This window comes from Onychostruthus taczanowskii, unplaced genomic scaffold (genome assembly GCF_017590055.1).
Source record: "Onychostruthus taczanowskii isolate IOZ18803 unplaced genomic scaffold, ASM1759005v1 scaffold215, whole genome shotgun sequence".
NCBI lineage: Eukaryota > Metazoa > Chordata > Aves > Passeriformes > Passeridae > Onychostruthus > Onychostruthus taczanowskii.
The window spans coordinates 83,974-101,661 of record NW_024499407.1 but is presented as its reverse complement, the minus strand read 5'-3'; the positions used below and the strand labels follow the sequence as shown (position 1 = coordinate 101,661).

Genomic DNA, 17,688 nt, shown 5'->3' with positions numbered 1-17,688 from the left:
GCACTCAGGGCTGGGCAAGGGGCCACAACTGCAGCAAGGGGCCAGTTGCCACATCCAGCCGACTAGCAGGAGCACAGCTTTTTCCCCTCCCGCCCCCGCAGAGGGCAGGGGTCATGGGTGCCTGTGCTCCCAGCTGCTGTCCCTCCGCCCTCCTGCCCGCCTGGACCCCACGCCCTTTCCATTCGGTAGGGGTATTGATCTGCTGGCAGCAATGGGCTGGATAATTAGCCAGGAATTAGGGTTTCTATTACAGCCAGGAGGCTGCCCCAGCTGATTTATCACCTGAATAATTTACTGTGATTGAAAGGAAATTAAAATGAACTCCATTTGACAACTGCGCTTTTATGGGCTTTAGTGAAGACTCAAAGGCCAAATTAATAGCCTGGTGTTGTTTGATAGTCTACTGAGAGTAAATATGGGAAGGTTTTTTGCCTCCTGATGTGCTCTCCTAGGCTTGATTTTGGAGCTGGGATTTTCTTCCCCTCCCACTGGTAAGGCTACAGCCTGGAACAGGGGAGATTTCAGCTGTAAAAGCCAAAGAGCTGCCCTTGCTCCCTGCTCCTCTCCCACCCACCCTCTCATTCTCTCTTCTGTGGATACAGAGGGTCACAGGATCAGCAGATTGAGGATTAGCAGGTAGTGCCTGCCGGCAGCCCCTGGCCCAGCCTGGCACCAGCATCAGCACCAGCAGCCAGGGCAGCCAGCAGGGTGTCCTGGAGGAGGCAGGGGGGCAACAGAGCCACCCACAAAATCATCCTGCATCCCACAGCCCCCATCACCTCCTCGGACCCCTGCCACATTGGCAGAGCTGGGGGTGCATCTCGCCACGGCTCAGGGTGCTGACCCTGCAGCACAGTGTCCTCCAACCCACTGCTGCAGAGTGGGCAGAGCATTGCTAGCTTCTGCTTCACCTCTTCCTTTGTCTTCATTTTTTTCTCTATTTTATACTTGTGTACATTTATTGAGCCACGTATTATTGTCTCCTCCTTTTTAACTTGTTTTTCGTTTAGCACACCATGTAATTCAGCCATGGTTAAGAGCTTGCCTTGGAATGCTCAAATCATTCCGGCAAGTGGCAGGTTGAGAAAAGATTTGGCTCCTCAAACTACCCATGAATAACTTTCATAATTTTCACTGTTTCTGGACAACATGAAGTTTTGGAAAGACATAAACAAATATTTGCGCTGCATTTCTCAATAAAAGTGTCAGAGTGTTTTCACATGCTCAACAGCCTCTATCTACCCCAAGGTTTCCCAAGAAAAAACATATTTGTCACACTCTGGGGACCAGGACAAAGCATACAGTCCTGCAGCTCATAGAATCATTGTATGGTTTGTGTTGGGAGCAATCTTAAAGATCATCTCATTTCAACACCCCTGGCACAGGCAGGGACACCTTTCAGTAGATTAATTCCTTCCTTTGCTTCTCCAATAACTGCACTCTGGGAGTGAGTCCTCTTAAAACAGAAATTCATTATACTTTCTGGCTTTACTAGAATTTTCCATTATTCCCAAAGATCAAACTCCAATACTGTAAGGGGGATTGTGTATCTCACTCCTCTCAGAAGCTGCATTCCAGTTGCTCCTAGCAAAAAAACCCCAAGATTCCTCTTTTAAAGCTGGAGCGTACTTAGGCAGAAAGCAAAACTTGAAGATTTTCAAAAGAAGTTTATGCCCCTCTCTTGGTCAATTCAGACAACTTTGGTGCAACTCTGCATCAGGTTTCAACTTCATGCAATTCTTCCACTTTTTCCGCATCATAAGTAATTTTGGGGGGATTCCTTGGTTATCTAAATTCCATTCATTATCCAAATTCCACCTGCCTATGTCTATCTCCACCTACACGTTTATCTGCATTCTGTGTCATGAATACCTGTGCCACTACATGTTTGCCAGGTTACTGGTTTCTGTATGAGCACAGAATTAATCCAGAAATCGGTCTGAGAACAGATATTCTGTTTAGTTCTAGCTTAAAGCAGTGGGAAAGCACCAGCACAGGCCTGGGAATTATTTGCTATTATCGGCAGGCAGTTATCTTCTTAGCTGGTGACCGACATAGTGTTGCATCTGGTCACATCATGTTATGCCTCATTATGGCCCTGATATAAAGTTTATTGAAGTCAATAGAAATATTCCTCTTGGCTTCAATGAGTATTCGATTGGACCCATGTGTGAAACTGAAAGTACAAAAGAATCCATTTCTGTTCTGGACAGAAATCCAGCATGGATAAATCTTTTCTTTATTCTGAGAAAATTAATGCACTGTCTCTGCCATTGAGCCAATGCAGCTGTATATCCTTCACACTGTGTTTTTCACTCTGAGATGCATTAATCCCACTCTCACAGCCTCCACAAGCACACTGGTCCACTAGCCCCGGGCTTGCCCTCTGCCTGCCTCAGTTTCCTGCAGCTGGTCCAGCCTCACACACCTGGAGGCCTCAGGTCTCCTTGACCTTCCTGGGTCTCGGTCTCCAAGAACATCTCCTGTCTTTGTCAGTGCTTTGACTGGAGAATTGCTTGAACCAACAGTTCACAAAGCAGATGGCACAGGCTTGGCCAGTCTGGGACAATCTCCCAAAGATGCTATGGAGCTCCTTCATCCTTCTGGCTGGAATCACAGGAAGCCACTGGAGGATAATCACCCCCAGAGTCTTTCAGAGGGGTTTGCTGACTACAGCCAGGTGCTTCCAGTTCCTCCAGGTCTGAATGTTCCTCCAGGTCTGAATGTACACTGGAAAATTTTTCCGCTCTGTGTTGGTGCTGACTACAGCCAGGTGCTTCCAGTTCCTCCAGGTCTGAATGTACAATAGGCACTGGAAAATTTTTCCACTCTGTGTTGCAACTCTGTGCACAGGATGAGTGCCAGTTCTGGGTAAAGTCTGAATTGTCACTGCAGTGACCACAAATAATGGGGTTTGCCTGCGGTAGAGGCCACGCTGAAGCGTGTTGGTCTGACACAGGTATAGGTGCAGAGCCCAATTCCAGGCCAGGCAGGCAGGTAAAAGCCACTCCTTGTGTCAGTTTGGTTTGTTCCAAGGGAATCTGGGGTGTTGGCAACACCTTCCCTGTGGGCACTGCAGAGCCAGCACACTGGGGAGCAGCAGGGCCCATCCACATACCCACAGAGCACAGAGAGAATGGAAGCTGCTGTGGAGGCTTTCCTTTCCCAAGGCCTAAAATTCACAAGGTCTGGCCTTACAAGGTTGCAGGTGCTGTCCCTGTGGATACACACAGAGCTGGTACACAGCAGCCATGTACAGAATGGCAGTGCAACACTGGTCTTGCAAAAATACCACTCCATGCATTTCCATGCCCATGCCCAGAAATAACTGAGATCGGTTTTCTGTGAACATTTGCTGCCTGTGCAAAGGAAACATGGGCTGTTTGCAGAAAATGAGCACAAAAGGGCATAAACATGAGAGAAAGGCCTTCATTCTTATGAACTCCCTTAACAGAAGAATTCATTTTTATAGCAGGGCTCTGTCAGGGGGAGGTGGGCCAGAGTGCTTCTCAGTACTGACTTTATGTCATGGTTCCTCCCCACAACACAGAGACGTGAAAGGACTTGATGCTGTTCTCACAGACACCCCTCAGCCCTGGCTCCCTCTGCTTCTGGATGTTTTTCATGCCCCACACATGCAGAGAACACATCTGTGCCACAGAGCACACATGTACCCATGCCCAGCTGCCCCACTGGGTGTTAGGCTGCAAAACAAGGCAAGGAACAACTGATGCTTCACTTCTGCCCCTTGAGGCACAGCATCTGACAGTCTGTAATGGCAGGAGCACACGGTGGGGTCCCTGCCTCACCCAGCACACACGACCATCACTGTTTCTCTCAAAGGACTGTCTGATGCTTTATTTCCCTGTCACTGTCCAGTGGTTGCCTTCTCTCTCAACAGGGTATGAGCCTTTCCCCGAGTACAAGTGTCCCTTTCTCATCAGGCTCTCCATAGATACCACAAATTACAGCAGATGTGAAAGTTATTATCAACAGTACAACATAGATTCACAGATTCACAGAATATTCTGAGTTGGAAGGGACCCACAAGTATCACTGACTCCAACTCTTAAGTAACAAATTGAGCCCACAATCTTGGTGTTATTAGCACCATGTCATAAGATGATAAATAACACAAGAGCCCCCATTTTATGCAGGTTAACTGATGGAAACATCATGATGGGAAATTGAAGGAAGTGGATTGGAAGTACTCAAAGCAAAGGGTTACACACTGCTGAGCAATTACTCCAACACTGCCCATCAGCCCCTCTACCAACATGAAGGGCAATGGACTCAAAAAGGTAAGGACAAATTTTGTGCACCAGGAGGACTTTGGGCAGCATCTGGGAGCCAAGGCTGATGAGGCTGCAAACACTGTGCTGTGCAGGAGGGACTTCTTTCCCCCTCACCATTGCCAAAAGCCTGCCCCCAGCACACAAGTGAGGAGGAGGACTTTGAGAAGAGCTACAAAACAGGGAGGAAAAGGGATCTGCAGTGTCTGCAGAGTAACAATTCCACTTACACACCTGGAGCCCTCTCCAAGTGAATAGTACGGGCACATCAGTAAGTTTTTGTGCCAAAGCAAAACCAGTGATGTTCTGCTGGCTGCTGCTGGATCAAATTTCTAATAAAATGGATAAACAGTGGATCAGCACCTCATACAAGTCTTCTTCCCACATCCTGTCTCCATGGGAAGGAGTATCTTTTCCATATTTTCCTCTACAGAAAGAGCTTAAAGCTCCATACATCCACCACTGAGTTAGCTCATAAAACACCACTTTGGGGTCCAGCAGCACTTTGGACAGACAAATGTCACCAGCAGATCTTGCTTTACTACAACAATCTAATCCAGGGACAGCTCTGGTTTTCCAAGGCATGTCATTAATATCCACAGTATTTGATTTCTCATTGATCTCTTTGGCCTTACTAATTGATGCAGACAGCTTCTCCACTTTGGATGAGCACCACAACAGCTTTGCTTGACTCACCAGGGAGGTGAGACAAGACTGTTTCTGTAAGGACAGAGTCTTTGTGGACTGCAACAAGTCATACAGATCACATCTTCATCACATGTATGAAGGGTCATGTTACCCTTCACATACCATCAAAAAGCAGAAGCTGACCCCAAATAGCCATAAGCCCTTGACCATGGACCAGCCTTCCAAAAGCAAAGACCATATTCCAAGAAATACAAAAACAAACAACTGAAAATGTATTTTGTAATTACATGTAAAAATGCCAGGCAACATGGTTCTGCAAAGTACGTTTTGAACCTCATAATGCCAGATTTCCCAGCATCTTACATGACTTCTCAGAGCACGCAAGGAGTATCCTGTTTATCATATTAATATCAGCATATCTCCTATTTTAATAATCTGGCTGCTTACAGCCATTCTAGTCACAACTCCTTATGTGGCCCTGGGTGATCGTTTCTCCATCAAAAGCAAATACAAACATCCCTTATTTGATAATTGGGATAACACTTCTGCAATATTCTTATTCAAATCTCACACTTTTCCTACAAAACCAGTCAAAGTTTATCTATCTCTGATTAAATGATCACTCACTGCTGGACTGTCTCCCATGAGCTACAGCTGGCCATGACTAAGAGGCTCGGGACCAGAAAAACAAATCCAAAGCCCCTTCCCATCACTGCTCCCTTTTCATTGCCTGTTTTGGCCTTTAACGTTTTTGCAGGAGCAGATCTAACAAGACACAGCTCCGAGGTGACCAGTGCTGAAAAGGCTTGCCAGAGCCCTGGGCGCTGCCCTGTGCAGCATCCCCGGGTCTGGATGGGACAGCCACATCTGGTGGTGTGCGAGGGCCCCTTCAGCTCCCGGAGACACGCGTGGCCCGACTCCGCACCGCTGCCAGCCGCACATCGCCTTCCGCAGGGACCACAACTCCGGAGAGCGCAAACACGGCAGAGACGGTGGAAAGCAAATGTCTCTGAGTGAAACAGCAAATGACAGATGGGCTCAAAGGCATGAGGAACTCCTACTCTGCCGTAGCATTTTCAGCATAAGTAAGTAATTTTTAAAAAAATTTAAAAATATACACATGCTTAACTGAAGCCACAGTGCTAGTAGGTGACGATGAGAGCACCTCCAATGGCCCTCAAAGGTGTAGATTCCTCCAAGGGGAATCAGTGTTACAAAAGTCCATCCACCTTGCTAAAAAGCATGTCTGATATTATGAACACTGAAGATTAATGGCTGAATACATCATTAAGTAGCAAGCTAGACCAATATCGGTGCTGACAGCAATATATTAATTTCTACCTCCTTCTCAGCAGCTAAATTAAATACTGCCACCTAAGAAGAAGAACACAGAGAGACATAGCTCATCAGTTTTTTCATGTGCTTTTCTACTATGCCTGCAAAAATTGATTTTTTCCAAAATATTGGTGCCAAGTCCTCCTCAAACACTCTGCAGATCCATAGGTGAAATTAATTTACCTTCACATACTAATCGGGTGTTTCTCTCAGCAAATGACCAGTTACATGTCTAATAAGCCATTTCTGGGTACAAAAATCTGATTTGTGTCCACAATCATGCTCACTGTGAACCAAAATTAGGCACTGGGTTTTGCAAGTCTTCTCCTTGTTACTTGCACTGCCTGCTTTTGATCTAACAAAAAACATCAGAAGCTGTGGTGCTCTTTAAAGATTCGTTTGATGCAACTGGTCCAGATCAGGTGTAATTGCATAGCCAAACACTTGCTGATGTTTGCACAATGAGGGTTTTCCTTCATTTCCTAATAGGTTTTAATGGCTAACACGGACTTGGCTGAAATGAGCTTGACAAGATGTGTCTCCATATTTGTCAACTGAAACTGAAAAGCCTTTGGTCGTGTACATCAAACAGAGCTCTGCCAGTGGAAAGCATATCAGGAAAACATGAAAAATTTGCAATACCTGCTCTGGTTTGATGGGCTCAGTGGTTGTGAAAATGTCAGAATAATGTTGTCTCTCAAAGACACGATCCAACACTTCTAGCTGCTGCTGGGTGAAAAGGTCTCCTCGCATCTGTTTCCGAAGAAAATCTCTGCTTGGTAGAGAATGGCCATTCGGTACTGGAGATTCCTGAATACCTTTCAAAGAGGAGAGAGAAGAGGAAAAATGAGTAGTGTCATGATGTGACCTATAGTAGAGTGCCTTATTTTATCCCTTGAAGAGATGTAGGTACCAGTATGGTGAAGTCATGAAGACGTTTTGAGAGGTTACAGTTTGCTGGAAAACACACTGTACAGTCTTGCACTACAGCCAACCCTTTACCTGTCAACAACTTCACACATCATTTAAAGGCAGGATACAGGATAACAATCACATTTTTGCCTGCTTCACTTTTACTGTGCCACCTGGGAAGCTGTCTGGTTCGTGATCTGTGTGCAAGGGAGCACAGAGGATGAGTAGAAGGCCTGATGATGACGGTCACAGCCAACGTGGGTCAGCTCCAGCAGAGCACTTTGTCCAGTCCCCACCCACACAGTCTGTCCCCCTCCTGTGCTACCTGCAAGTGCTGCTCATCTCCACCCCGTGCTGAACTCGGCTTGGCACGGATTCCCTGCGGAGCACTGTCAGCAGCACTAGCCCGTCGGCGTTGTCATGAGGTGGGCAGCCCTTGGGCTGAGTTACCACTGCAGCATCCTCAGCAAGGCCCACTCCAGGATGCACTCCTGACCCTCCAATTCACTTTGTATTGCTCCAGCTTACTGGCAGGACTCAAACCTGGGCTTCAAAGCACATTTTCCTCCTTCTCCCCTCTGACAGAGATTTTTAGCAGGAGTCATAAGTGACTGACCATGGCTGAAAAGCCATGAGACAAGTTTGGAAAACATTTGATTGGCAGTCTGAAAAGACTCTTGCAATACAGGGACTTGTTTCAATTTGATTTTTGCAGATTCACAGTGGTTTCCTACTTTTCCTTCACCTGTCAGTGCTGAAAATATGTATTTTATGGACAGAAAACTGAGATCTGCAGTATTCCCAGGACTCCAGGAGGTGGAACTCCAAGAACAACAGTAAATATCAGATTTCTTCTCCAGATGGCAACATTGAACTAGACAGAGGGAGGAAATGTTTTAAAAATAGCATCTAGCTGCCAGTAGTTCTGAGGAGCAGAATTTAAATGCATCCTTAACAGCAAGATTTCCATGAGTGCTGCACTTGCTTACAGTCCAAGAAGTCTGCAGAGGAATAACATCACCTAGACCTCCTCTGGCAGATTCTGCATCAAGTTTTTTTGATTGTAAGTATAGAGGAGGTCTGATAGAGGTGATCTGCACAAAAGCAGCCCATTGCTGTAGACATCACTTGTGACCACAAGCTCGTGCTGGCCATCAGTAATCCATGGGATGCTTGGAGGACAAGATTTTTTACAAAAGATTTTTTACTACTGATTTAAGATCATCCTTCAGCATAGATGGGTTTTTCAGGAAATGCTGTCTATCCAGAAAACGAGCCTTCTTTAAGGCAGGGTTCTAAGACTGGGGGACCAGCACAGGGAAATACCTCTTTCAACTGGAGTTGCTAATGCTGAATTTAAACTGAACTCTCCTTGTACTGAACAGACATTTGATGTTAGCAGTTAATGCTGCAAACTCCCTTCTCAGTTTGAGCTCAGCAATTTCAGTGACAACAACAGCAAATATACCCTTCTTAGAGAAAGCCATGCACTTTTATCAAGGGTAGATGATGGCTTTTGTGAAGTGGAAGGATCAGTTTATTCCACACAGGAAGGGAAACAAAAACCTGAACCTGTGGTCTGAGTAGGATGTCTAAGTGTGAAAAGGTACAGAGGGATATAAGAAAGCAGTGTATCTTTAAATTGTTTATTTGCCTTTTTTTTTTCTTTTTTTCTATTCTAAATCAAATAGTACCTAATAGACCCTGTGCTGAGTTTAGTCAACCATGGCTTATGGAATTAAAATTCTGTTTGGTAGCCGTGTGGTATCACAGGGCCAGGGAGATCCTGTCTCTTGAGCATGGAAATGCTGGCTTTAAATTTCAGGTCAAACTGCTATTCACAATTTGGCATGAAAGTTAAAGCTTTATGCAGATTTGGGATAAAGGGGATGACAAAAGGGAGTGAAATGATACAAGACAGTCATGACCTGAAAATTGTTCTTGGTGATGCCAGAGCAGTCTGTGCACTGTTTGTGCATCCAGAGACTGGAAGTATAATGAGATCCCCTCGTGTTTGAAAATGGAGCAGGAGTCCCACCTTTCACCAGCAGCACTTTTATTATGGAGAGCAGCTCCAGATTTTTGAGAGTGAGGACCCTGGAGAAGAGGAGGCCACTGAAAGGAAATCCCGGGGCAGCAGCCTGCCCAGAGACAGGCACAGGGAAGAGTCTCCCACCCCAGATGCCAGCGTGGGAAGTCCAGGAATGAAGGCACCATCATGTGCCCGTGCCATCACATCCCTGCATCTATCCAGCTGCCCTTCATCCAAGGGGCACTGAGGCAGGGCACGACCCGCAGGCACTGCCACCAAAGCACAGGAAAGAGGAGGGCAGTTCTCTCTGCAAAGGAGCATGACATCCTTGGAGATGGCAGTGGGGCTCTGCAGGGGTCTGGTCTCAAAGCCAGCATTTGGTATGTTGCTGGAAGCACAGCCAGAGCGGGCTGCCAGCTCACACCATTTGTACATCCCTGTTTGCCATGAGATGTGATCAGGGCAGTCGGGGGTGAGGAATAATGCACACAGCATTTGTGCCAGGGAGGGGCCTGGGCAGGGGGTCAGGCAGGACTGAGGTGGCTGACTCTGCACAAAAGGAAGCACCCGAGCTCCCTCACTGTGCCTGTCGCCTGCTCTCAGCATCCTGTCAGCAAAGGAAGAGCTGGGACTTCTGCACTCTGGGAATTTGCACCAAATTCAGACTAATTGCCAGTAAGTTCTGGATTCCACTGTGGAACTCAAGGACTTCCTGTAACTGTATATGACACACAGGAGTTTGTGAAGGTCTTCAGGATGTGTTTGGCTGTTTGACATTATATAAATAATACCATTAACATTGCTTAACTAGAATATCTTTGATAATTAAAATACTGGTGGAAGGCTTGAAACAATTTCAATTATAAATAGGCTCCAGGGAGTAATAAAAACATTTTTCATATAATCAAGTGCATCCACATAGGGTTGCATTCACATGTTTTATTGACATATATGTCTACCTATTCTGCAAAACAGTCAGTTCCCAATTCAATGGCATCTTTCCAGAAATTCGAGTGAAGAGCACAGATGTAACACTCTTCTTAGTACAAAAGATTACATTCTTCCTAAATAAACATTTCATCCTTTATCTCTGTAAGATTGTGCATATGGGACGAGATGATGCCATTAGCCCACGATTTCCTGCACTGCTCTGCTGAAATGCTTGGAGATGCAATGCACTGAGACCTGCCACAGCGCTGCAGGCAGAGCCTGCCCGTGCTGCCCCTGCAGCACCAGGGCTCCAGTGCATGCCATGCCTGCTCAGGCAGCCTGCCCACCCTCTGCTTCACGCCCTGCCAGGCACCCCACCCGCTCACAGCACCGACAGTTCCCACAGATGCTCACAGCTGGGAGAGCAATCCCACCTGCAACCTGCAGCTGGAAGGCTTCTCATGCTGGGGCAATGTCCTCCCTGGTTCCAAACTCACTGACAGGCATTTTCCCAGCAGGGAAAATGCCATCCTTTCCTGCTCTGAAATGCATGGACACCTTCTGTTCACACCTTGCCCAGAAAAACTGACCTGTGGTTTCACAACAAAAGCCAGACATGCTGCTAAAGAAACTGGCCTGCCTGGGACATAACCCAGGAATTAAACACAAGCAAAGATTTTCTGTGGCTAGCCAAAGTCTGAACAGTCTGCAAACAGTCTGGGAAGAGTTAGTCACAGAAGAATCTGCCTCTGAGAACAGATACCATCCACATCTAGCTGACAAAAGACTGCCCAAGTGATGTGGATATCATCCACAAAATATGGAATCACTGCATGGTTGGGGTTGGAAAGGACCTTACATACCATCAGGTTCCAGTCAGCTGCCACGGGCAGGGACACCTTCCACAATCCAGGTTGCCTAAAGTCCTGTCTGACCTGTCCTTGGACATGGCAACTAATACATCTTTGTTAATTAAGAGCAAGTTATTTTCTGAGGACCTAAGCAAATAGCAAGATCAGTTTAAGGGGTTTGATAAATTGAGATCTCATTTTTCTAATGCATTTCTGTGGTTAGATACTCATCCATGACATGCTTCCTGAAACAGTAGGAGAATATTTGAAATTGCTAAATATGAGGAAACCAGAATTTTAGTGACCCTCACCAGACCAAATTCACTTGATTTAAAATACTAAGACTACAGACCAAAATAAGAGGAACAAAAGACACTATCTTCGCAATATACTAAAGCATATTTAAAAGCCGTAAAGCTTAGTATGAAAACAAGGCAAAATTTTATAAGACCAGTAAAATGCACTGAAATATAGAAATGGTTCAGCTCCACCTATTTTTATACTGATAAGGACGTCAGCACAATTAGAGATAGGACAAGGCGGAATGGTTTTAAATGAAAAAAAAAGAGATTTAGATTAGATGTTAGAAAGAAATCCTTCCCTGGCAGGGTGGGCAGGCCCTGGCACAGCTGGGGCTGCCCCTGGATCCCTGGCAGTGCCCAAGGCCAGGCTGGACACTGGGGCTGGAGCAGCCTGGGGCAGGGGAAGGTGTCCCTGCCGTGGCTGGGGGGCAACAAGGTGGTCTTAAAGGTCTGTTCCAACACAAAGTGCTTTATAATTCTGTGATTCTGTTTAAATTCTATGTTATAGTATGGGACAGACCTTGCCCTGGTGCAGTTCCACTGGGGAGTGTCAGCAAGGTGACAGCAGCTGAGAAACAGATGCCAACCACAAATCCAGCTGGACTAATATTTCTGATGATATTAATAATAAAGGTGTGCCATGAGGTGTGCACCTCCGTGGTAGACTCATCTGATGCAGTGCTCTTCTGAAGATAAAAGGAATCTACTTGTTTCTGATTTTCAGATTGTTTGTTTTCTTTTCTTGAGCAATATGCTTATACAGGGTGAATCAAGGAAATACCCAGCTAGTGCCATGAACAGCCTACATTCATAAAGGACATGATTTCTGCCTCTAATTTGTACTGTCCAACTTCATTACCTGTTATCATACCTAATTACTCCACCTTATAGGGAAATGCAGGCTAATTAGGAAGGATGTTATTCACCACATTTAAAACATTATGAAGCAAATGAAATATTACCAGGAGGCAAAAAGGTGATTTGTTTTCTTGTAGCATGCCTGTAAATTAGTCCAGAGAAGATAAAGACTCTGTTTAATTACCACATGGAAGGTTTTGTTTAAAACGTAAGCTGAATTTTCGTAGCATCTTCTCAGGATTGTATACATTTGGAAGACAGCTGCCTCAGAATGCTCTTCCCAGCAAGGCATTTGTTTCAGGACCATATATGTGAAGAGAGATCTTTGTATTTACAGTATTCAAATTTTCTAAGCCCTGTTATTTCTTTTTCCAGAAAGACAATATCACTAAAAACAGCCTTTATATTTTGAAGTGTATATAGCTGATCACTGTGCAAATATTTTCAAGAGAAATCACTGTATTTCACAAAGGTAGGTATGAGTTTTATCGTAGATCAAAGTGAGAAAGAAGGGGGAAAAATGATAAATCATCAGAGATCCAAAAATACTTTTCATTTGGAGAAGATATCAGGCCATTTCAGTGGCACTGATAGAGTCTCTGCTCTGTCTCCATTACCCCTGAAGGCAGCCGGAGTCAGGAGCTGACTACGCTAGATTATATTCCCTATAAGATGGTCACCAATATATATATATCTGATCTTCAACCTCTATTGATTGACCAATTTCACAAGCAAAGACTGGTGAAATGAAGCTGAAATGAACATCATGCTTTAACTCATTGAACCCATCAGGCCTGAGTTAATCTCACTGCCCACTGTCTCTGATAGAATTCAATTGATCAATCATGTTTCGGTGATAGTACCATTTCAGTGGCTTATTGCTTCTTCATTTCAAGCCTTGACCTGTTAGATATACTTGGACCAGCTCAGCTCCTTCTGGAGACAGAGACCCACAGCACTGCATTGTCCTGCCTCCAGGCACAGGAAAACTGAGGGGAGCCCTGGTGAACGCTCTCACTTTCACAGTCTGGTTTTACAGGTATTCTACCGATTTTGCACTCAGGATGTGTGAGGACATGAGGAGCCTGAACAGCCCAAGCCCACTGCCCTCTTGTCAGTGCTTGGACAAGCAGGCACAGTGCCAGCGTGGTGCCAGCTCCAGTCCTTGTGTGCAGCAGAAGTGGTGCACACTGCCTGTACACAGGCAGACTGTCCTCAGGACAATCCCAGCAGAACACTTCCAGCACAGCATTTGGAAGACAGCTGCCTCAGAATGCTCTTCCCAGCAAGGCATTTGTTTCAGGACCATATATGTGAAGAGAGATCTTTGTATTTACAGTATTCAAATTTTCTAAGCCCTGTTATTTCTTTTTCCAGAAAGACAATATCACTAAAAACAGCCTTTATATTTTGAAGTGTATATAGCTGATCACTGTGCAAATATTTTCAAGAGAAATCACTGTATTTCACAAAGGTAGGTATGAGTTTTATCGTAGATCAAAGTGAGAAAGAAGGGGGAAAAATGATAAATCATCAGAGATCCAAAAATACTTTTCATTTGGAGAAGATATCAGGCCATTTCAGTGGCACTGATAGAGTCTCTGCTCTGTCTCCATTACCCCTGAAGGCAGCCGGAGTCAGGAGCTGACTACGCTAGATTATATTCCCTATAAGATGGTCACCAATATATATATATCTGATCTTCAACCTCTATTGATTGACCAATTTCACAAGCAAAGACTGGTGAAATGAAGCTGAAATGAACATCATGCTTTAACTCATTGAACCCATCAGGCCTGAGTTAATCTCACTGCCCACTGTCTCTGATAGAATTCAATTGATCAATCATGTTTCGGTGATAGTACCATTTCAGTGGCTTATTGCTTCTTCATTTCAAGCCTTGACCTGTTAGATATACTTGGACCAGCTCAGCTCCTTCTGGAGACAGAGACCCACAGCACTGCATTGTCCTGCCTCCAGGCACAGGAAAACTGAGGGGAGCCCTGGTGAACGCTCTCACTTTCACAGTCTGGTTTTACAGGTATTCTACCGATTTTGCACTCAGGATGTGTGAGGACATGAGGAGCCTGAACAGCCCAAGCCCACTGCCCTCTTGTCAGTGCTTGGACAAGCAGGCACAGTGCCAGCGTGGTGCCAGCTCCAGTCCTTGTGTGCAGCAGAAGTGGTGCACACTGCCTGTACACAGGCAGACTGTCCCCAGGACAATCCCAGCGGAACACTTCCAGCACACCCCAGAAGCACAGGGCTGCTCAGAGCTCACCATGCCTGTGGCTAGCACTGCACAGCAAGGGCTCCTCAGTGATGTTTCATCTGCCATTTAAATGCATAGCCAGCCTGCGTGCATCCCATTTGTCACTGGCCTGGCCTCCCTCCTGCCCTTTGCTCCTGCAGAGTCCCCTGCACTGCTGGAGACAAAAGCCATTTGGATGCCACTGCCCCTTGCTCCCAGCTGCCCTCACTCCAGCCAGCAGGAACTGGAGGGTCCCTGGCTCTCCCCAGGCTGCCTTCACCCCATGCACAGCCTTGCAGACTAGGCTGCATCCCTGTAGCTCCCTGAGGTGAGCCCTCAGCACACCACACTCCTTCCAGCAGCACCCATCTGCACTGCAGAGCAAGTCCCGTGCCTGTACATCCAGCACCAGATGGGCACTGGCTTGGGGAATGGAAGAACAAGACAAAAGGAGCTGCACTGTGTCATTGGCCTGTCAGTGCTGCTCTTCCTAAAATGCTCAGCAGCACAGCAATGAGCACTGGTATCACCAGACAGACACCTCTGGTCCTTCCCTGATGGGTGAAGCAGCTCTTCTCCACCATGAGAACATTTGTCTCTGTGCTGTGAGGCAGCTGAAGGTCCTCCCTGGTGCACAAGGTGCAGTCAGGCTGTGCACCCAGCACACGTAGGAGCTGGAGCTGTGCCAGTACACCCCGAGATGCCACCCCACAGCACTGCTGCAAACCTGCACAGCCAAGCTGGTTATGAGACTCACCAACACAGTGGGTTTTATTTACTGAGCTGATTTCCCATGAGGTTACAGCTGTCCTCCTCCTACAGTTATTTTAATCTCACTGTAGCCATATATGGAAAAGTTTTTATGTATCTCCTAGGAAAAACCTGCAATCTCCAACATCTCACATTCAACAAAGATGTGGTGGGACCTCACACCTCAGCAGCCCTAATGCTTGTGAATCTGACAGCGAATACATCTGAGCAAACATTTGTGCAAATAGTGCCACTGAGTGGAGCTGGATTGCTTGTGCACCTGCCCAGGCTACCACCAGGATGGACTTTGCTCGTGCCTCAAGCCTTGCACGTACAGGACACAGCCCTGCACCCTGCACAGCTCGCAGCTGGGGGCAAACAGTGCCCCTGGGCTGGGGGCTCCCCACAGGTCAGAGCATCGGACAGCAGCCTGGATTTGCCTTGCTGCCCAGCAGCTCCAGCAAGGAGCTTTGCTGCAGCGCTGGAGGAGAGCCAGCTGCATGCCCCCTGCCCTGCTCCAGGACCCCACAGAGCTGGCTGTGCCCACCCCGGTGGGATCCAGGTCACCAGCAGTCTGTGGAGCAGCATGTGCTGCTGTCCTGAGCATCCCTGGCCTGGCAGCTCAGCCTGCAGGAGCCACAGGGTGCCCATGGGCACCAGCCCTGCCACGTGGCAGAGTCTGCCTGAGACAGGGGCTGCAGGGACTGATGACACCACTGAGAGCTTTGTGACTGCCACCGTTTTATCTTTGAACAACAGCAAAAATTATGTCAGTGATGGCCTGGTGGGGAATGTAGAAGTGCAGAGAAGAGGGTTGAAAAGAAGAGGCTGAGAAGAACAGAGCAGATGCCCCAAGCCTGGCACAGAGAGTGGGAATGTGCATCCCACCACAGCTCCTGGGCCACAAGAGGCTGTGGGCACCTGGAAAAGCCTCCAGGCTCATGGCACCCCTTGGCCAGCTGCAGTGAGATGTGGAATCATGCTTGTATTTCTGTGATGTCTGTAGTAACTAAGGTGAGCTATAACTCAGTAATTATACACAAACGTCGTGACAAGTTCCTTAAAAATTATTATGTGAAACTGATTATTTTCCCAGTTCATTTTTGTAAGTTGTGCTCAGCTTTAGAGACCTGCACTTTGTATCATGTACTCCCAGCTCAAATGGCCTTTTTAAAAGGTTATTAAAAGCTTATTGAAGCAATTTTAACATAGTTTATACCTACTTCCATACTATGTCATAGCATATCTTTTCATCACTTCTTTCAAAAATACAATTTCTATGTATACCTGGGTGACAAGGACTAACGCAGGTTGCAGATGAAACTATGCTCTGTGTAGGTTTGGAAATGCCAAAATGGCCTCTTGTTTCAAACAAGCAGGAGAGGATTTACAGTCTGAAAAATACAGGGAGACAGAAATTTGACAGCCAGAAGAAAAGTGTTGGTAGGAGAGGCAGCCTGATGGGGTCTGCCCAAACAGTGACCAGCTCTGGGCCGTGAGCTCTGCTGCATCCCAGCAGGCTCTGCCAGAGGTGGGAAGCCTTCAAGCAAGGCAAACCTCCTAAGAAATGCACAGGAGTCCCAAACAGCAAGGCTACTCCTCCTGAAATGCAAATTCCTAGCAGAACATTGAAGCAGTACCACCAAGATATGATGAGGCTGGATTTACTAAAGGCAAAGGAGACAGGGAGCCCATGGAGGATGCAGCTTGCTCTGCCAGCAGTGGTGCTCTGCATTGTCTCACAAATGAAGGGTGTCCTTGCACATTTCCTGTGCAATTATCCACAAAGACCACTAATGAAGCATTCTTAATACCTGCAGGCTTTTCTTGTGCATAAATGAGATATGGCCTGATTTTACAGAATCACAAGCAGTGGTCTCAGGCCTTCAAGTGTTGACACAAAGAATGAAGCAACACCACAGATGACACCACCATAATGGTTTCCAGCCACAATGCAATACATGGGAAAAACCTCTATAAAATGTAATATACAGCTACCGATTTTTACAAGTAACACAAAGTGCAAGGGCAATGACATTTTTATATGTTTTATTTGCATGCATTAACTGGGAGAAATTATGCTTTAAATATCCTCCACAGCTGTGTAATGTGGTTCTAACACTTAAATTTCTGTGTACTCCTTACGCCTAGCAGCCACTATTACTCTTTGGCTTCATCTCCTGTCTACCTGAGCACAGACACCCTCTGCCACGGTGACCACAAGCTGGAGAGTGCCCAAGGCACTCCATGCAGGGTGCTGCCTGTGGCACGGTCTGGCAGCTCCCAGAGCCAGGGAGTCACCGGCAGTGCCCAAGGCACTGTCACTGGTGGGACTGTCACGCCGTGCTGGCAGCCTCTGGCACCTCCAGCCTCAGCACCCCGCTCCAGGAGGGAGGGATAATGCTGCTGGCACCACCCCAGTGCCCACCACTGCCATCTGGAAGATGCTGTCAGCTGGCACAGGAGGTGCTGTGAATGAATGGGGCGTGCAGTGCAAAATTTGGTGGGGTGAGGGGTGGACACTGTC

General features: G+C 46.7%; 1 protein-coding gene across 7 annotated transcripts in view; it reads right to left on the bottom strand.

The window, feature by feature from the left end:
• Positions 1 to 17,688, bottom strand: part of PAX5 (paired box 5) — a 130,258-nt gene that overhangs the window by 70,399 nt on the left and 42,171 nt on the right. For all 7 annotated transcript variants that reach the window (XM_041404564.1, XM_041404563.1, XM_041404566.1 and 4 more), the window contains one exon: positions 6,918 to 7,093. In XM_041404564.1, the coding sequence (XP_041260498.1) occupies positions 6,918 to 7,093 (176 nt within the window). The remainder of the gene's footprint in view (positions 1 to 6,917; positions 7,094 to 17,688) is intronic.